The sequence below is a fragment of the Heterodontus francisci genome, chromosome 15 (assembly GCF_036365525.1).
Source record: "Heterodontus francisci isolate sHetFra1 chromosome 15, sHetFra1.hap1, whole genome shotgun sequence".
Classification (NCBI taxonomy): domain Eukaryota; kingdom Metazoa; phylum Chordata; class Chondrichthyes; order Heterodontiformes; family Heterodontidae; genus Heterodontus; species Heterodontus francisci.
The window spans coordinates 39550328-39571769 of NC_090385.1; the positions used below are offsets into that span (position 1 = coordinate 39550328).

At 43.3% G+C, this 21442-nt stretch overlaps 1 protein-coding gene across 2 annotated transcripts in view; it reads left to right on the forward strand.

The window, feature by feature from the left end:
• LOC137377869 (uncharacterized protein C8orf48-like) overlaps nucleotides 1–14433 on the forward strand; it is a 68003-nt gene extending 53570 nt beyond the window's left edge. The window contains exons 5-6 of one of the 2 annotated variants that reach the window (XM_068047938.1): nucleotides 1400–1552; nucleotides 14238–14432. In XM_068047938.1, coding sequence (XP_067904039.1) covers nucleotides 1400–1552; nucleotides 14238–14342 — 258 coding nt within the window. In that variant the 3' untranslated portion in view covers nucleotides 14343–14432. Of the gene's footprint in view, nucleotides 1–1399; nucleotides 1553–14237 lie in introns of both variants that reach the window. The other variant, XM_068047939.1, reaches the window with a different exon arrangement.
• Nucleotides 14434–21442: the final 7009 nt, after the last annotated feature.

Sequence of the window (21442 nt, forward strand, 5' to 3'; positions counted from 1 at the left end):
TTGCTGTCAGCAGAGCAGCACCCCACTGCATGCAAAAGCCTCCAGCTCAGTGGAGGCATCTTCCCTGTGGCAGGGCAAGGGGCCATCGGAGCCAAAAGCTCCATGCCCCAAAGTGGGGCCGCGAGCAGGAGAGGCCACATCAATGGTTCAAATGATCCATCTGGAGGGGTTTCCCTCCATTTTGAGGAGCTGAATTGCTTTGCCCCTCATAAATTTTATTTCAGATCCACACCTCTGAGGGCGCCTCCATGTTGAGGCGACTCATGGTCCCTGGCCTGCCTCGTCCACTTCTCCCTGGGGCTGCTGAGGCTCCAAAGCTGCTGGCCCTCTAATTGAGCTAGCAGATTTGAGAACCCACCTGCTGTCCTTAATAGGATAGCAAGCACGGAGGCGGCCAATTAGGAGGCCACCTCCGGGAAGATTGCTGAGCTGATCTAGCTGCCGGCAAGTGTGAGCTCAGGGCACCATTTAATCCCAACATCGGGTTCCTGAAGCCCAAGGTAAAATCCAGCTCTATGTAACACCAATCATATTCAGACAGAAAGATTAGAGTCAATTTCTGTTATTTGTATTGTACTGATTTTCATTCCTGTGCCAAGAATTTTGCTGTCCCATATGGACAAAAACAAAATTTGTATAGTAGTTAGGATAGGAGGTGTGCATGCAAAACTAAAATCTAAGTGCTGTCAATTATCTGCCAATATTAAAATTTCTACTACTGGATCTTTTCCATTATGGCAAATGATGGAGGCTGCTCTGTGTTTTAATTTCCACAGAACTATGTGCCACTTTATCACTTAGTTTTAATGAGAGAGAAATTCTGAATGTGTGACCAGTACAGGTGTAGAAAACACACAATAATTTGAATTATTCAATAATTTCAATGAAATTACTTTGTCTAATATTTTAACTGAAGTTACAACACGTTTAAAGAAAATGGGTTATCATGTCCTCAAAATAGCAGACAAATCAATTAAGCTAATGTTCATACTAATATCACAGCATAATATCGAGGTTACAATGTCTGCTCAGTTTCTTCCCCTCTACATGCACACCTTCTATTGTAACTGCTCTATAAATGATATAATGAGGGAAAAACTTGTGAGTGAACAAAACAAAATTAAAGCTATTGAGCCAAGGTTCTCACTTCTGATTGCTATCCACTGGCACCTGCTGGAAAGTATATGTGTGTGGATATTGGGTGAGCACAGGATTGGGCTCAGTTGTGGTTGAATAGTTTATTGACGGTCTTCACACATTGAAGAAAGATTACTTGGGTGAGGGACTGGAGGGCTCTTGGTGCTTGTTAAACTGTAACTCAGCATCTTGGAGGAGGTAGGGAAAAAGTCTTGGCTTTGTGCTCATTGCTGCCCTTTTTTTTGCTATTTTGCCTTCTTAGGTAGTGGAAACCAACATGCATCAACCCTCCAAATGTGCTGCCTGCATCAAGAAGATCAGTAAGCTAGCAGAACACAACTTCCTCCGCATCAAAAAGATACAACTGGAACAGGCTTCTCTCCAAGACAAAATAGAGGAACACATTTATACCAAGGTATGCAGCTTTATTTTCACCTGGTATCTTGTGCCTAATAACAGTGAGCATTGTGCTGAATGTCTTATTATTCTCTGGCTTGTTTTTCTTTCAGCTCAGTACCTAAATGCACCACATGGAGTTCCACCTGAGCTTTACAAGCCAGATAATCCCAGGACTGAATCCGAAGAGACCTGGGAGTCTCAGCAGAGTCAATGCTAAACATGTCCAATCAATTCAGAGGAACAAATCCAATAGACTATCAAACTTCATGGCCAAAACAGAATACACGTCACAGGAAGTTGTGATTAGACCATACCTTGAGTACTGCCTCCAGCTCAGGTCACTGAGACAGAAAGGAGCCATTCAAGCACTGGAAGCAGTGGAGAGAAGAGCCACAAGGCTGTTCCCTAGTGTTGCAATTCTAAGTTATAAGGGAAGGTTGTAGAAGCTTGAACTTAGATTTTCAGCTCCTGGCCACTGGTCTAGTGACATAAAATGGGTGGGCAAGAGATGAGAGTGAAACCCCTGTCCCAATCTTACCTGTTCAGGTCACTGTCATTATTTAATTAGATCACAAATTAGTTGGGGATGTGGAAGACTCTTCAACCCATCTTAGTTCATCCATTCAGAAAGATCCTAAAGTCTCCCATTTCAGCATCCATTTGGTTCTTTATAAGATTTCAAAGTTTTCTTACCCACTAATCTGCCTGTATGGTTAGTTCATGCAGTCATCACACTTTGTAAAAAAGAATTTCATAGCATCAATCCTAAATTTACTTTTTGCCAATTTTAATCAATGTTCCCTGGTTTTAAACTCATTATTTAACTTAAATTAACAAATCAGCTGTATATTTTCCATTCGCTTAACAATCTTGCATACCTCTATTGGATCATCTTTTAGACATCACAGTTCCACACTGAAAAGCAAAAGCTTCTACAACCTTCCCTCATAACTTATAGAACATAGAACATAGAACATAGAACATACAGCACAGAACAGGCCCTTCGGCCCACAATGTTGTGCCGATCCTTTGTCCTCTGTCAAGGACAATTTAATCTATACCCCATCATTCTCCTTTATCCATATACCTATCCAAAAGCCTTTTGAAAGTCCCTAAAGTTTCTGACTCAACAACTTCCCCGGGCAAGGCATTCCATGCCTCGACCACTCTCTGGGTAAAGAACCTTCCCCTGACATCCCCCTTATATCTCCCACCCTTCACCTTAAATTTATGACCCCTTGTAACGCTTTGCTCCACCCGGGGAAAAAGTTTCTGACTGTCTACCCTATCTATTCCCCTGATCGGGGAACACTAGGGAACAGCCTTGTGGCTCTTCTCTTCACTGCTTCCAGTGCTTGAATGGCTCCTTTCTGTCTCAGTGACCTGAACTGGAGGCAGTACTCAAGGTATGGTCTAATCACAACTTCCTCTGATGTGTATTCTGTTTTGGCCATGTAGTTTGATAGTCTATTGGATTTGATTTGTCCTCTGAATTGGTTGAACATCTTTAGCATTGACTTTGCTGAGACTCCCAGGTCTCTTCAGATTCATCCTTGACTATTTAAATACCATCATGGAGTATACATCCTCGCTTATTTTTTCTTCCTATGTGCAGTGCTTTACTTTTGCCTGTACTAAATTTCAACTGCCCACTTACATAGTCTATCCAACTCTCTGGAATTTTGAACTATCTCCTCCAATTCCACAGACCCTCCTAGTTTGGTTTCCATCTGCAAATTTGACCACATTGCATTTCTGTTGGTTGTAGCAGAAACTTGTATGTTTTTGGGAGCTCCATAGAAACAAGCCAGTAAGGAGGTGGTGACCTCGTGTGTCACATTTTCTGACACTTCTGTCTCATTAGCACCCATTCCATGTTCCCACCCTTACTAAATGGGTATCAAGGGTTCATAGAATCATAGAGTGGTTACAGTGCAGAAGGAGACCATTTGGCCTGTTTAGTCCATGCCGCTCTCTGCAAGAAAATCCAGCTAGTCCCATTCTCCTGCCCTTTCCCATAGCCCTGCAAATTTTTCCCTTAAAGCACTTATCAAGAAGGAGAGGGCACGGATTTAAAGTATTTGGTAAGAGAAGCAAAAGTAACATGAGGAAAAACATTTTCATGCAGCGAGTAGTTAAGGTCTGGAATGCACTGCCTGGGAACATGGTGGTGGCAGGTTCAATTGAAGTATTCAAAAGGGAATTAGACAGTTATATAAAAAGAAAGAATGTGCAGAGTTATGGGGGGAAGACAGGGGAATGAACAGAGGGAGTTGCTCTTTCAGAGAGCCGGTGCGGATACGATGAGCCAGATAACCTCCTTCTGCACTGTAACAATTCTGTGATTCTGTGATCTAATTCACTTTTGAAAGCCACAGTTGAATGTGCTTTAACCATTCTCTCAGGCATTGCATTCCAGATCATTAATACTACCTGCAAAAAAAAAGCTCCTCATGTCGCCTTTGGTTCTTTTGCCAGTGACCTTAAATCTGTGTTCTCTGGTTCTAGATCCTTCCACCAATGCGAAAGGTTTCTCTCTATCTACTCTGTCTAGACTCTCATGATTTTGAATACCTCTATCAAATCTTGTCTGAACCTTCTCTGCTCTAAGGAGAACATCCCCAGCGTCTCCAATCTATCCATCTAACTGAAGCCCCTCATCCCTGCAAACATTCCAGTAAATCTTTTTTGCACCCCCTCTAAGGCCTTCACATCCTTCCTAAAGTGCAGTGCCCAGAATTGGACACTTTACTCCAGTTGTGGCCAAACCATTGTTTTATAGAGGTTCATCATAACATCCTTTTTGTCCTCCATGCCTCTATTCATACGAATTAGGAGCAGGAGTAGACCACTCGGCCCTTCGAGCTTGCTCCCCCATTCAATACTCCACGTTTCCACCTACCCCCAATAACCTTCCACCCCCTTGCTTATCAAGAATCTATCTACCTCTGCCTTAAAAATATTCAAAGACTCTGCTTCCACCACCTTTTGAGGAAGAGAATTCCAAAGATGCACGGCTCTCTAAGAGAAAAAAATTCTCCTCATCTCTGTCTTAAATGGGCGATCCCTTATTTTTAAACAGTGACCCCTAGTTCTAGATTCTCTCACAAGGGGAAACATCCTTTCCACATCCACCCTGTCAAGACCCCTCAGGATCTTATATGTTTCATAAAGCCCAAAATCCCATATGCCTTTTTAACTGCTTTCTCAACCTGCCCTGCCACCTTCAATGATTTTGTGCACATATACCCCTGGGTTTCTCTGTTCTTGCATCCCCTTTAAGATTGTGCCCTTCAGTTTATATTGTCTCTCCTCATTCTTCCTACCAAAATTTATAAGTTCACACTTCTCTGTGTTAAATTTCATCTGCCATGTGTCTGCTCATTCCACCAGCCGATATCCTCTTGAAGTCTAGCACCATCTCACAGTTCACTATACTTCCAAGTTTTCTGTCATCTGCAGATTTTGAAACTATGGCCTGTCCACCCAAATCTAAGTCATTAGCATATATCTCGAAAATCAGGGAGCCTAGTCCCAACCCCTGGTATATAGTCCCAACTATATACCTTCCTCCAGTCTGAAAAACAACTGCTCAGCATGACTCTGTTTCCTGTAGTTTAGATAATTTCATATCCATGCTGCCACTGTCCCTTTTATTTCATGGGCTTCAACTTTGCTGACAAGCTTATTATGTGACACTTATTCAGATGCCTTCTGGAAATCCATTTATCCCGCATCAACTGATGGCCTTATCAACCCTCACTGTTACCTCATCAAAATCTCAATCAAGTTAATTAAACACAAATTGCTTTAACAAATCCAGGCTAGCTTTCCTTAATTAATCCACGCTTGTCCAAGTTACTTAATTTTGTCCCGGATTATCGTTTCTGAGAGCTTCCACACCACCAAGGTTAAACTGACTAGCCTTTAGTTGCTGGCCTTATTCTTACACCTTTTTTCAACAAGGGTGTAACATTTACAATTCTGCAGTCTTCTGGAACCACCCCCATATCTAAGGAGAATTGAAAACTTATGGCTAGTACACCTGCAATTTCCAGCTTTACTTTCCTCAGCGTCCTTGGATGCATCCCATCTAGATTTGGTAACTTATCTACTTTAAGTACAGCCAGCCTTTCCAGTACTTACTCTTTATCAATTTTTAGCCCATCCAGTATCTCAACTTCCTCCTTTTTCACTATGACTTTGGCAGTAGCTTCTTCCTTAATAAAGACAGCTGCAAAGTACTAATTTAGTTTCTCAGCCATGCCTTCTGCCTTCAAGCGTAGGACTCCTTTTTGGCCCCTGATCGGTCCCACCACTCCTCTTACTCTTACTACATCTCCTATTATATGCCTAGAGAAGACTTTTGGATTCCCTTTTATGTTAGCTGTCAGTCTTTTCTTATTCTCTCTTTGCTGCATTTATTTCCCTTTTCACTTCCCCATGTTCTTATTAAATTCAGACTTGTTCTCACTTGTATTATCAACCTGACGTCTGTCTTACAGACCCATTTTCTGGTTCATCTTATTCTCTGTTTTGTTATCCAGGGTGCTCTGGTTTTGTTTGCCCGACCTTTCCCCCTCATGGGAATGTAGCTCGACTGTACCCAAACCATCTCTAGAAAGGCTGCCCATTGTTTGATTAAATGTTTGCCTGCACATCTTTGATTCTAATTTGCCTGTGCCAGATCAATTCTCACCCTGCTGAAATTGGCCCTCTTCCAATTAATTGTTTTTACTCTAGATTTCTCCAAATCCTTTTCCATAGATAATCTAAACCTTATGATAATATGATCACTGTTCTCCAAATGTTTCCCTACTGACACTTGATATACTTGACTCACCTCGATCCCCAGAACCAGATCCAGCAAAGCCTCCTTCCTTGTTGGGGTGGAAATGTACTTATCAAGATAGTTTTCGTGAATGCACTCCAGAAACCACAGTGGCGCAGTGGTTAACACTGCAGCCTCACAGCTCCAGGACCCGGGTTCAATTCTGGGTACTGCCTGTGTGGAGTTTGCAAGTTCTCCCTGTGTCTGCGTGGGTTTCCTCCGGGTGCTCCGGTTTCCTCCCACATGCCAAAAGACTTGCTGGTTGATAGGTAAAATTGGCCATTATAAATTGCCCCTAGTATAGGTAGGTGGTAGGGAAATATAGGGACAGGTGGGGATGTGGTAGGAATATGGAATTAGTGTAGCATTAGTATAAATGGGTGGTTGATGGTCGGCACAGACTCGGTGGGCTGAAGGGCCTGTTTCAGTGCTGTATCTCTAAACTAAACTAAACTAAATTCCTCTCCCTCTCTGCCCTTTATAATATTATTATCCCAATCTATAATAGGATAATTGGAAAGTATCCCTTCATAACTACACTATAGTTCTTGTATCCCTCTGTAATTTCCCTGCAAATTTGTTCCTCTATATCATCCCATGAGTTGATGGTCTGTAGAATACATGCAGTAGTGTAATGGCACCTCTATAGTTTCTTAGCTCTAACCAAATAGATTCTGTCCTTGACCCTTCCAGGACTTCCTCTCTCTGTAATATTCTTCTTAATCAATACCGCTACCCCTGTCCCTTCTTTCCTTCCCTATCTTTCCTGAGCACCTTGGACTGAATTTTACTGGCCCCTTGATGCCGTGGGTTGCAGCGGGAGGGCCGGTAAAATTCTGCGGGGAGCGGCCCACCTCGACCCCTGATGTCGAGAAGGGCGCGCTGCATATTACCGGCAGCGGGGGGACCTCAGTGCGGTCCCCCCGCTGCATGGCAGCCGGCCCTTCATATAAATATTTAAATCAACCTAAGTTATATTTAAATGAACTTACCTGCAGGTGGTGGCCGTCCCACACTGATTTTATGACTGCCGTTCGTACCTTGCGTGGTCCATATGGAGTTCTGAGGCGAGAACCTGGTGGGGAGGAATAAAGTTTTCCGGTGGAGAGGGTGGGGGAGCGGGGAAAACACTTTGTATTGGATGTGGGGATGGTGGGTAGGGGTTGAAGGGCAAAAGTTAGAAGGTTGTGGGGGGAGGTTCAGGTAGGGATTAAGGCAAGTTTAGCAAATATCGGGCAGTGAAATGACCTTTGGGGGGTTTGGGAAGGGCCTCCATCTCCTAATTGTTTATGAAAAAAATATTAAATGCCATACATCTTTAAAAATTTAAATCTGTGTTAAGGGCTTAAAGCCCTTTAAAAATGGCGTCTGCGCGATGGCGCCCGTTGCTGGGGACGCGGCGGCCGCTCCTTCTACATCATCGGGTGTGGCCACTCTGCCCCCTCTATTTAAATCAGCCCCTGGGCATAGTCTCGCATTGTCTGTGCGGCGGCACTTCCATGTCGGAAGGCTGCCAAGTTCAAAGCGCGCTGCCGCTGTGAATAAAATCCAGGCCCTTGTATCCAGAAATATTCAATACTCAATCCTGCCCTTTTTGGAGCCAGGTCTTTGTAAACGCAATGACATCTCTTCCCATGTAGCTGTTTGCTTCTGCAGCTCATCAGCTTTATTTACCATGCTTTGTGTGTCTATACGCATGCATTGCAAACCTGTCTTAGATCTTCAGGCATTCTTTCTTGGTCTGCACTGAGTGCTGCTGGGCGGGTACAAAGTGTGAAGAAGGGAGTTTGTTAAGTGAGTGAATTTTATGGGTTAATCTCTGTAAAGTCTAGCTTTTGTTTTGTTTACACTTAGCAATTAATTGGAATTACTGTTTAAGTTAAGAGGTAAGTTAGTTTCTTACAGTTTTAAACAGGGGTATACAAGCTCTCTGAGAGTAGCTGTAGCTAGTTAATTAGGTAGCTAGCTTAAACTGGTTTCTGAGCTCTAGCAGAGCTGACGCAGCATTATTTTCAGAGAGTATAAATTCAGGGGACTCTCACTGCTGCTCGTTTGAAAGATGGCAGGACAGATGATGTGTCACAGCTGCAGTATGTGGGAGCTCCTGGATGCCATGACAATCCGTGGTGACCACGTCTGTGGTAAGTGTCTGCGGCTTGAGGGGCTTTGGCTCAGAGTTATTGAGCTGGAAGTTGAGCTGCAGACACTGCGATGCATAAGGGAGGGGGAAAGTTACCTGGACACTTGTTCCAGAAGGCAGTCACAACTCTTAGGATAGGGTCATCTGTTTTGGTCAGTGGCCAGGGACAGAAGGGTGTGACTGCAAGTCAGGCAGGTAAGGGGATTGAGAAGGTGGGAGTGGAGGAGCCTCAGCCCTTGCAATTGAGCAACAAGTACAAGGTTCTTGCAGCTTTTATGGACAAGAGCGAGGGCTGTAGTGTGAATGAGCTGACTGACCATGGCACCATGGTGCAGGAAGCCGTTCAAGTTGGGGGAACAAAAAGGAAAGTAGTGGTAGTAGGGGACAGTATAGTAAGAGGGATTGACACTTTTCTCTGCAGCAAAGAGCGATAGTCCAGAAGGCTGTGTTGCCTGCCCGGTGCCAGGGTTCTTGACATAATCTCTGGATTATTACCTGAGCCACATTGGAGTAGGGCAAAAAGATTAGAGAAATGATTGTGTGTCTCACAGTCTGTTATGGTAGATGTGGGATCCAGTTTGTGGGGCACTGGCACCAGTACTGGGAAAAGTGGGGGTTGTACCGTTGGGATGGTCTGCACCTGAACCATGCTGGGATCAGTGTTCTAAGGAATTGCATAGGGAAGTAGAGAGGGTTTTAAGCTAAACAGTGGGGACAAGAGATCAAATTTGGGAAGATTTAGTAAATCAAAGAGTAGAGACAAGGCAAGAGAGAAAGGTATTGATATGAGAAAAGATAAACAGACCGTCACAGGAAGGGACAGTGAATACAAATCTAAAAGTAAATCAGCAGGCAAGTCTAGAGGTTATGAAAATAATAAAAGGACAAAACTAAAGACTCTGCATCTGAATGCACGTAGCATTCAAAATAAAACAGATGAACTGATAGCGCAATTAGAAATAAATAAGTACGATCTGATAGCCATTACAGAGACATGGCTGCAGGATGGCATAGATTGGGACCTGAATATTGAAGGGTACATGACACTTAGGAAGGACAGGAAGCTAGGAAAAGGTGGAGCATTGGCTCTGTTAATGATGGTATGAGCACAATAGAGAGGGATGACGTAAGTTCAGAAAACCAGGATGAAGAAACTGTTTGGGTCGGGCCGAGAAATGATAAAGGCAAGAAATCACATGTGGGATTGGTGTACAGGCCCCCGAACAGTAACCATACAGTAGGACTGGGTATAAAGGAAGAAATAATGGGTGTTTGTCAGAAAGATACAGCGATAATCAAGGGGGATTTTAATCTACATATAGATTGGAAAAATCAGATGGGCAAAGGTAGCCTAGATGAGGACTTCATAGAAAGTTTTCAGGAAAGTTTCTTAGAACAGCACATTCTAGAGCCAACCAGAGAGCAGTCTATACTGGACCTGGTATGATGCAACGAGATAGGATTAATTAATGACTTCATAGTTAAGGCGCCCCTAGGCAGCAACGATCATAATATGATTGAATTTTACATTCAGTTTGAGGGAGAGAAGAGTTGGTCTACGATGAGTATTTTAAACTTAAATAAGGGCAATTATGAGGGCATGAAAGCAGAGCTTGTAAAAGTGGACAGGCAAATTAGGTTAAGGGACAGGCCACTAGAGATGCAGTGACAGACATTTAAGGGGATATTTCAGAATACACAGAATAGATACATTCCAACGAGAAAGAAAAATTCCAAGGGGAGGACCCACAATCAGTGGTTAACTAAAAAAGTTAAAGATAGTATCAAACTCAAAGAAAATGCATATAATTGTGCAAAGATGGGTGGCAGGTCAGAAGATTGGACAGAATATAAAAAGCAACAAAGAACAACTAAGAGATTAATAAGGAGGGAAGAATTAGAGTATGAGAGAAAGCTGGCAAGAAATATAAAGACAGATAGTAAGAGTTGCTATAGATATTTTAAAAAGAAAAGAGTTAACAAAGTGAGCGTTGCTCCAAAGAAAGTGAGTCTGGGGAATTAATAATGGAAAATAAGAAGATGATAGATGAATTGAACAGGTATTTTGCATCAGTCTTCACCATAGAGGATACAAGTAACATCACAGAAATAGCTGTAAATCAGGATACAGATGGGAAGGAGGAACTCAAGAAAATTATAATCACCAGGGTAGTGATACTGAGCGAATTGTTGGAGCTGTGGGTTGACAAATCCCTGGGTCCTGATGGACTTCATCCTAGGGTCCTAAAAGAAGTGGCTAGTGAGATAGTTGATGCGTTGGTTTTGATTTTCCAAAATTCCCTATATCCGGGGAAGGTTCCATTAGATTGGAAAATAGCCAATGTAACTCCTTTATTCAAAAAGGGAGGGATACAGAAAGCAGGAAGCTACAGGCCAGTTACCTTAACAACTGTCATAGGGAAAATGTTAGAAGCTATTATTAAAGACATTATAGCAGGGCATTTAGAAAAATTCAAGGTAATCAGGCAGAGTGAACATGGTTTTGTGAAAGGGAAATCATGTTTAACCAATTTATTGGAGTTCTTTTGAAGAAGTAACATGTCCTGTGGATAAAGGGGAACCGGTGGATGTACTGTACTTAGATTTCCAGAAGGCATTTGATAAGGTGCCACATCAAAGGTTCTTGCGGAAAATAAAAGCTCATGGTGTAGGCGGGTAACATATTGGCATGGATAGAAGATTGGCTCGCTAACAGGAAACAGAGAGTAGGCATAAATGGGTCATTTTCTGGTTGGCAAGATGTAACAAGTGGTGCGCCACAGGGATCAGTGCTGGGGCCTCAACTTTTTACAATTTATATAAATGACTCTGATGAAGGGACCGAAGGTATGGTTGCTAAATTTGCTGATGACACAAAGATAGGTAGGAAAGTAAGTTGTGAAGAGGACATAAGGAGGCTACAAAGGGATATCGATAGGTTAAGTGAGTGGGCAAAAATCTGGCAAATGGAGTATCATGTGGGAAAATGTGAAATTGTCCATTTTGGCAGGAAGAATGAAAAAAGAAGCATATTATATAAATAGTGAGAGATTGCAGAGCTCTGAGATGCAGAGGGATCTGGGTGTCCTAGTGCTGTTTAAAAATAAGAGGTCCAGAGGGGCGTGAGTCTTTGGAACTCTATTCCTCAAAAGGTGGTGGATGCAGAGTCTTCGAATATTTTTAAGGCAAAGGTACATAAATTCTTGATAAGCAAAGGAATGAAAGGTTATGGGGGTAGGCAGGAATGTGGTGTTGAGGTTACAATCAGATCAGCCATGATCTTATTGAATGGTGGAGCAGGCTCGAGGGGCCGAATGGCCTGGTCCTTTGTGCACCTTGTTTCTCCTTTCTCGTGCTTCATTCTGGTGCCTATACCCCTGCCAAATTAAGCCCTCCCCCGCAGCACTGAGGAAATTGGTCCCAGCTCTGTTGAGCGCAGCCCATCTGGCCTATACAGGCCCCACCTCCCCCAGAACTGGTCCCCATGTCCCAGGAATCTAAAGCCCTCCCTCCTGCACCATCTCTCCAGCCACGCATTCAACTGCTCTATCCCTTATTTCTGTACTCACTAGCACGTTGCACTGGGAGCAATCTGAAGATTATTACCTCTGAAGTCATACTTATTAATCTCCCAAAAATCAGAGTGGGTTGCTAGGCACTATGAAGTCAGAAGTGAAATTTAAGAACCCACCAGATGTAAAGAAAGATTTTCTGGTTCAACTCTCTCAGTACATGCCGTGACCATATATCGGGAAAATGCGAATCCCCACCCCCTGCCCTCAACGTCCATCTTGTGATTGTCTGCCAAAGTGGAAAACATCCTCTTTATTTTGATAATTTGTAGAATTGTTATTTCTCAGTTGAATTAAAGTAACTTTTTACTTTGCTGTTGCCAGATAGTTTACCACCTGTTTTTATGACATTTGATCTGGTGCTTCAACCTCAAACACTCCCACCTTCCTGCCCCTGTCAATTTTAGACAGGGCTCAACTAGAAATTTCACTGTGCTTTGCTTTATGGAAGAAGAATTGGAGGACCAAAGGAATGATGCCATGCTGCTCAGGCACCATCAGTGGAACACACCACTCATCCACCAGTGGCCCCATGGCAGAGCTGCTCCTGCCTCCACTTGTTCAAGGAGCAGAGCCAGCAATGGCTTGACCGTACAATGGAAGTCATTGCTGAGTGGAGGCACATGCGGCAATCCGAACTGCGTCCCACCTTCACCACAGCCAGTAGCTGTAAAGGTTAAAAATCACCCTGAGATTCTTTGTGCAATTCAAGCCTGCCACCTGGGACATCGCTACATTGGCTGATCAACTGCACAGCTGCAGTAGCAAATCATATAATCATTATTTGCCAGAACTAGAAATTTCAATCATTTCTTCTTAGTAAACCAGCAGCACTATGCAAAGGGACTGTAATTTCAAAGAGTGTCAGGAATTCCAAAGGTCCAAGTAATCGTAGATCACACCCACATGGCCGTTCTGACTGGGGCTTCAATCTGGGCTCATTGCTGCATATTTCCCAAGGGATGTAGCTTGGACAGCGCAGGCTTGCTACTACTTCCATCTTCCCATTAGGGGAGCTGCTATTTTGTTTCAACAGAGTGAAGATTAATATATTTTTAAATTACTGCTTTTGTAACATTTGAAAGGAAAACTTGATCTCCAAAAATTACTTTGGCAAAGAGCATTTTTTTCATGTAAACAGAAATTGCTAGAAAAAGACAGCAGGTTAATCAACATATGTAAACAGAAAAGCCTAGAAACTGAATTGCACTCAAATTGGGACACAAACCCAGCAGAACACACATTTCACATGCTTGATGTGGCCAGTGACAGGACCACGTGAAATTGGTCCATCGACCTCATTTGTTTACTAGAACCAGTCGCCACCTCAGAGGCAAATCTTTGGAAGAGTGGAGATGGGGCATCTCGAACTCTGGCCCAGGCTGTAAACAGATTCCGGGAATGGGGGAGTTTGAAGTGGGAGGCAGTCAGAGGGGAGTAAGTGTCAGCTGGCAGTGGACCATTAATTTAATGTGAAGCTAAGAGGAGCACTCCTGCTTTCCCCAGATCCACAGTAAGGTGAGTAAAAAATTAAAACTTACCTTGCCAGTTGCAGCCTCCAGTGGTCCCTTTAAAGGCTGTTGGTTTGGCTGCTGAGCTCCTCAATGTTGACAGGAGCTTGCACAGCTCGTGCTGCAGCTAGTCGCTAACAAATTTGAAAGGGGGTCTCACTCGAGCATTAGACAGCTTCCCCCAACCCCCCCATACATATGCAAAGAGCCTCACAGCTGTTTCAGACGAGACCTGGACTCAAAACAGGTATCCATATCAACATGGCGGCAGAGTCCATTCCAGTGCAGAATGTTTGCTTGTGGGCCTCCTGCTACTTTGGACATTTGGGTGCGCATTTTACAGGTGTAAAATGGGTGTGACAATAAATTTCTATGCCAGGCTATGATATTTTGGGTGTGTATCCTCTAACAGAACTGAAGGCTGAGAGAGAAATTGGGATCTTACTGAGTTTGGAAAAACTACCTTTCAAGACTTACGAGAATGTTTTTCTCTCCATCATCAGTGCAAGTGAAGGGTACACATCTGAAATGTCATAACATGTCTTTTTAAAAATGTTGACAGACCTGTATTATATTTCCAATATATTTTGTTTTTATTTCAGATTTCCAGCATTTGTAATTTTCCCTTAACTTTACTCTTTTTGTAGGATGCACTTACATGGATTGGAGAAATACACAATGGCCTTCCAAAGTATTCGGATGCTGCTTCTTTGGTGTGGAAGAGATTATTCGAGAGAAAACCCCTAAAATAATTCTGTAATGGTTGGGCCTTTCATAACAGAGTGCAGCTTTGGAAACTGAGTTACAAAAAATAATAAATGCTCTGTTTGATCATAATGATACTTCCTGAAATCCTTAGGGTTTTCTGTGGGTGAGAAGAGTCTTACCAAAATCATCTTTGCCAAAGATTTTATTAAGGGAAAAACTGTTAAATGAATACTTCACTCAGACACTAACACCAAGTCTCCCCAAGGTCTAGTTGGAAAAGGTATTCTCTCATGTAGTCCTGAGCCACACAGACTAGAAGGCCCCAAATTTCATGCTTAGTTAGTTGATCTTAGCTAGCACAGTAGTTTTGGTGCCGCAAATACCCTCAATGGTCCTGGGCTAGAGAGAGGAAAGGACAAATTAACATCCTGCCCATGATTGCTACCAATCAGGGGAAGTGCATGTGAATGTTGGGCGAGGACAGGATCAAGCTCAGCTGTGACGTGCCATGGGTTTTGAATCCTCAACAAGATGTAGTAGGCTAAGGGGCAAAAAGCAAAAGGAAAAATACGCAATAATCTCATTTATACACAAGTGCAGGAGTTGAATTCGAGGTGCTTCGTTGGAAATGGTGTCCATTGGAAGATGTTGTCTCCTGGTTCACGCTATTTATACTTAAGAGCAGCTCACAACATGAAAGGCAACAGGACTAATTATTGCATATGCTCTGTGTTTCAGATTCCCACTGCCAATTTTTCCTCCCGCCCAGTGCTTTTCCTCCATCTGTCCCTTCAGATACCGATGTTTTACAATGTGCATACACAGCACATGTTGTGCTATATTTCTCTATTAACTATAACGTGGTCAACCGTGCCAAAGTGCACAGAGGTACGCAACTAGTGGGCATGAGGCCACGACAAGCAACTGGTAGCAATGGAGATTCAGAAAAAGAATCCACCTGATGGTTGAGAAAGGAATTTACCTGAATTTTTCTTTGCTGAGAAACTGAAGTGAAGGGCCAAGGCCCATAAGCAGACAACATGATCAGGGTGGAAAAGAGTAACAACAACAACAACAATTTTTGCCTTTAATATAGAAAAACATCTCTAAGCACTTAAGTGAGCATGTGTGCCATGGAGGGAAATTGAGTGGTCAGCATTTTTGTAGGAATGCGGTCAAGGGAGCAGGATGTGAGTTTCATTGACAAGATGAGATCAAAGAGGAGGAGGAGGAGGCGGAATAGGAGGAGGATGAGGAAGAGAGGAGGCCTCCAGGACACCATCGTTCTGGACGGACTGTCTGTGAGTGGCTAATCAGACTTCAGTTCCCCTGAAAACATTCCCTCATCACTGTTGTTCCTCAATTCCCCAACTTTCCATCCCTCCGCTATGGACCCTACAGCATCATCTTGGCCAAAATTCTGAAATAAAAGGCAACACAAAAAAAAATCCATAACAACTTTATCCAACAACACTTCCAATAATGCATACAAGACTGAACTCCTCACCCACGTGCATTTCCTTAGTACTGTTACCATAGTGGCTGCAGCATGGCTGGTGAAAGGCTGCTGACTTTCAGTAGGGGAGACTGCAGATGGCCTTGCAGGGCACCATTGAACAGTTCTGAGTCCAGAGGGCCTGGCTTCGGACTGTACCACCTTGACATAGACGTCAGCAGTCTGGGTAGGCTGACTGACAGACATCAACAAGGCCACTGACAGAGCGGCAGTGTTTCAGCACAGATTGCTGGATTGTATTGAGAGCCTGCAAGCCCTTTAGAGCACTGGTATCCACAGCCATGATGGCAGTGACTAAGCAGTGACTAAGCCTGCAGGGCAAAAGGCAGAGATCTCAAGATCTGAGTTGGAGCTTTCACTGTAGCAATGAGACATTGGGTGGCTTCTGCTTGAGCGGCAGTGGAAGCTGAGACATCAGCCTCCAGACGGTGCCTCATGGCTGGGTCTGCAAGTGTTGTCGTAGAGTGTATTGTCAGCAGCCTTCTGTACGCCACCCGTCAAAGTGCTCTTTTGAGTCCTTTGCAGCTGAACTCTTCTGCGACCTCACCCTTCAGAGAGCCTGCATGCACACTATCCCTTCTCCCTGCCCTGACTGCAGTCCACTCGTGCCCAGTAACTCACCACATGCTGATAACACTTCTATACTACCCTCTGAAGTACACGCAGTGCCAGTATTTGAACTGGAGGCTGTGACGTGCTCTTACTCGTATCTTCATGATGAGGCTGCACTGACTGCCTAGGGATAAATGCAGAAGGGGAGGATTGGGATGAGGGATTGGGATTTGGGTGGAAAGCAAGAGGTCCATCATCACACCATCTGCAGCTTGCAATTCATGGCAGATAGCAGGATGAGGGTAAAGTGGGATTTAAGAAGGTGCTTAAGGTGGGAACATACTGTCATCTGAATGTTCTTGGTGACACTGGTTGCAACAGCCTCAGTCACAGCAGTCTCAATATTCGTCTCCTCCAAGGGACTCAGCAGATGCAGGCGTGCCTGTCTCCACCTGGTGCTCTGCTCCCCCTCCTGTTGAGTGCCACCTTATCATGCTAGAGAGATGGAAGAGTGTCAGTGTGTGTGTTGCAAGATGTTTGGATGATGTGTCTGTCACGACTGAATAGTTGGAAATCGGTAGAAGCTGCAAGATGTGGGTGTGAGGCTTGCAACAGTGGCAAGTGTGTGAGGGTGAGGTGAAGTAAATGAATGTTAGGCATGAGATTGCTGATGGGTGAATGATGGGGTGTCGTGCATTGAGCAGCCGGTGAGGTTAGTGGTGCAGTGAATAGGAAACGATAATTGAAGGTGTATTCGCTGACCTTGACCACGTGTGAGGTTTTGAACTTTTTGCGGCACTGCAGCCAGGTTCTCGGGGCCACACTCTTTGAATTGATCTTTGTGGCTGCCTGCTCCCATTCCCTTTGCAGTGTTTGCCTTGAGGGCCTCTTGTCCCCTTGTGAAAATATGACCTCCCTCCTCCTTTCCATCTCCAAAGCTACATCGGAGAACCTGGGAGCCCTCTATGGCCTGCTGCTCCATTGGTGCTCTTTATTCCTGCTCAAAACCACATTTGGAGACAGTTCCACCACCTGTTGTAGCCAGAATACACCTCCCCTTTAAGAGGTGCAGGTTGCCTTTAAGAAGTACAGGCGAACTTTAACTCGTGTTGTAACCCATGCACGCACCTGGGCCACCTACTGAGCTTGGAGCTAGTCATTAGTGTGTTTAGCACTGGACTGCATGCTGCAATCATGGTGGTGAGTCGGCAGCACAAAGTTTGTAAAAAAGTACTAGGAAAGCTAATGGGACTAAAGGGTGACAAGTACCCTGGACCTAATGGTCTTAAAAGACGTGGCTGCAGAGATAGTGGATGAATTGGTTGTAATATTCCAAAATTCCCTAGATTCCAGAAAGGTCCCAGCGGAATGGAAAATGGCAGATGTAACACCTCTATTCAGGAAAGGAGGGAACCAGAAAGCAGGAAACTACAGGCCAGTTTGTCTAACATCTGTCATTGGGAAAATGCTAGTATCCATTATTAAGGAAGTAGTAGCAGGACATGTCGAAAATCGTAATGAAATTAGGCAGAGTCAACATGATTTTATGAAAGAGAAATTGTGTTTGACAAATTTATTAGAGTTCTTTAAGGATGTAACAAGCAGGGTGGATAAAGGGGAACCAGTAGATGTAGTGTACTTGAATTTTCAAAAGGCTTTTGATAAGGTGCCACATAAAAGGTTATTACACAAGTAAGAGCTCATGATGTTGGGGGTAATATATTAACATGGAAAGCAGATTGACTAACTAACAGGAAACAGAGTTGGGATAAATGGGGCATTTTCAGGTTGGCAAACTGTAACTAGTGGAGTGCCACAGGGATCAGTGCTGGGGCCTCAACTATTTAAGATCTATATTAATGACTTGGATGAAGGGACCTAGTGTATTGTAGCCAAATTTGTGGATGATACAAAGATAGGTAGGAAAGCAAGAGGACACAAAGAGTCTTCAAAGAGAAATAGGTTAAGTGAATGGGCAAACATTTGACAGATGGAATATAATGTGGGAAAATGTGAGGCTGTCCACTTTGGCAGGAAGAATAGAAAGGCAGAATATTATTTAAATGGAGAGTGACTGCAGAATACTGTGATACAGAGGGATCTCGGTGGCCTTGTACATAAATCGCAAAAAGTTAGCCTGCAGGTACAGCAAATAATTAGAAAGGCAAATGGAACGTTGGCATTTATTGGAAGGTGGGTGGGGATAGAGTATAAAAGTAGGGAGGTCTTGCTACAACTATAGGGCATTGGTGAGACCACACCTAGAGTGTTGTGTACAGGTTTGGTCTCCTTACTTGAGGGATATACTTGCATTGGAAGCAGTTCAGAGAAGGTTCACTGGGCTGATTTCTGGGATGAAGAGGTTGTCTTATGAGGAATGGTTGAGCAGGTTGGGCCTATACTTGGAGTTTAGAAGATTGAGAGGTGATCTTATTGAAACATATACGATTCTGAAGGGCCTTGACAGGGTAGATGCTGAGAGGGTGTTCCTCTCGTAGGGGAATCTAGAACTAGGGGACAGTTTCAAAATAAGGGTTCTCGCTTTTAAAATGGAGATGAGGAGAAAGAGGGTTGTTAATCTTTCGAATTCTCTTCCCCAGAGAGCAGTGGAGGCTGGTTCATTGAATATATTCAAGGCTGAGTTAGATTTTTGATCTACAAGGGAGTCAAGGGTTATAGGGGGCTGGCAAGAAAATGGATTTAAGGCCACAAGCAGATCAGCCATGATCTTATTGAATGGCGGAGCAGGCTTGAGGGGCTGAATGGCCTACTCCTGCATATTTCTTATGATCAGGCGCATTGCGACCTCCATGCCCAAAAACTGTTGCTATCCAATTTTTACCCCATATGCCTCTGGGGGCACTTCCTGGTATCATTTTGAAGTGGTTGTTATTCATTTGTCTATTCAACTGTAGAGAAGTATCACAGCCAAGCTTGATCAATTCTATCTTCATCTGATATCCTGCACCAGTTGCTGGATAACCATCTACAGTGAGAACCCTGACTAATTTATTTCCCACTTCTGTAGCTCAGGGACACTAATGCCATCTTAGCCCTCTACTCTTATTGACCTTGTCTCAGATCAGTCCGTGCTGCGCAGACCAAGAATTTTCTTCATCTGTATAGCTCAGCTACTCGCTGCTGAGCCTGTGGCGGAGTGTATTTGGAACTCATGCATCTTATGTATATTGGGAAGGGAAGTTGGTGAGAACATCATTAACGCCCTTCTGTTTTCCATCTGCTAAAAAAAAGGTGGCATTAGTTGAAATGAGAGTAGATGTCCCCAGCTTTTGGTCACAGTTCATGCATGGCCCAGAGCACCAGGGAAAAATACAACAGACAGCTTGGAGGAGTGCTAAAAGAAAAAATCTAATTCTATGTCCTAACTTTTTCGTTAATTTTGTACAATTCCTGAAAATTGAATACTCAATAATGAGTCACTTGACCTATTGTGAAGGATCATTCATTACACAGTCTAATTGCTTTGCTAAGATTATACACTGTATTTTCTTATTAAATAAACATCATTGGTGGGCTTACACAGTGAGAAGTTGAGCCATAAATATAGGAAGGTTAACAGGATAGGTTCCTATCTGTGATGAGTTACACTGGCATAGTTCACTTGGGTTGAATGACCTGTTTTTATGCTGTAAATTATTTGTAATTGGGGCTGTAGTTGGGATGTTATAATTGGTCTTAGAGCCATTGGGTTAACAAGAGAAAAATAAGCGAATGTTGCTACTCATGATTGCCATACAGTAACTCCTAATGGAAAGTGCATACATGTGGACATTGTATCAGGACAGGTTTAAGGCTGGCTGTGGTCGAGGAACTGCCCATTATTCACTGTTAAGACTCGCACATGAATAATGATCGCTTCGGCAAGGTACAGAAGAGGTACTGGTAGATTGGAATTGAAGAGGAAGTGAGAGGAGAAAATTGACCGAGAGGTTACTAAAAGGTAACAGCTAAATCTCTACAATTTACCATGAGAACATGTTGCAACATTAACACTGGGATAGTTAGATATTTTTAGCACTGAATGCCACCCATGCACTGTCTTTAGAGCTGTAGTCATGTAGAGTTTCTCCCACATTAGCTTCACAGAGTTTCCTCTGTTTTGTAATAATCCAAACAGTGTATTGTACAGGTTGTCATATTCAAAAGTGCTGCAGATTTACAAGACTCTCGAATGAATTACTACTTACAGTACTAGTAATTTGAAGGGATTTGTGTAAAATTATAATTGGAATTATAGCATTTAAACAAAGCCAAGAGGAAAAAAACCGAACAGTTTGGAATATAATATTTTAACTAAACTGTAATAATTCATTATCTGAAATCTAACATAAAAGCATATTAAAAAAGTAAAACTTAATGAACATATGGAAAATAAGTCTGGTCAGAAAATTATCTGTTGAAAATCGGTCAGAGCTTTCCCACTGGCCCAGTGAATAAAGACATCACCAGTGGAGGGATTATGGAAAAGATTGTTTTGGCAGTAGGAATTGTAGAAACATCGGGGCAGAAACTGAAACTTGTGCCTGTTTTACAGGCATAAAACGGGCACAATGAGGCCCAATTTTGGGGAATAATACACTAAGCCATTTCTCAGTTGTCTAGTGTGGCTGTTTAAAACAGATACTAGCTCCCTTAATATGCTAATGAGGAGCATCATGGCCTTCTTAGGACCCCTCAGAGAAATTGGGCTGCCCTGAGTGGAGGGGACATTAGACCTTTTTCACTCAAGTTTTCCAGACATGAATGTGGCCTACCCGTTTACTGCTACTGGATTTCCAGAAGGCATTCAATAAGGTTCCACACAGATTAATAGCAAAAATGAGAGCGCATGAAATTGGAGGTAACCTTTTCGTCGATTGAAAGTTGTTTGGGCGATAGGTGACAGAGAGCGGGGATAATAGATATGTGCCCTGATTGGCTGGATGTACAAGTGGTGATCCTCAGGGATCTGTTTCAGGGCCTCAACTTTTCACCATATTTATTAATGTTTTGGATGAAGGAATACAGAGCTGCATATCCATGTTTGCAGATGACACTAAGTTTAGGAGGGATAGT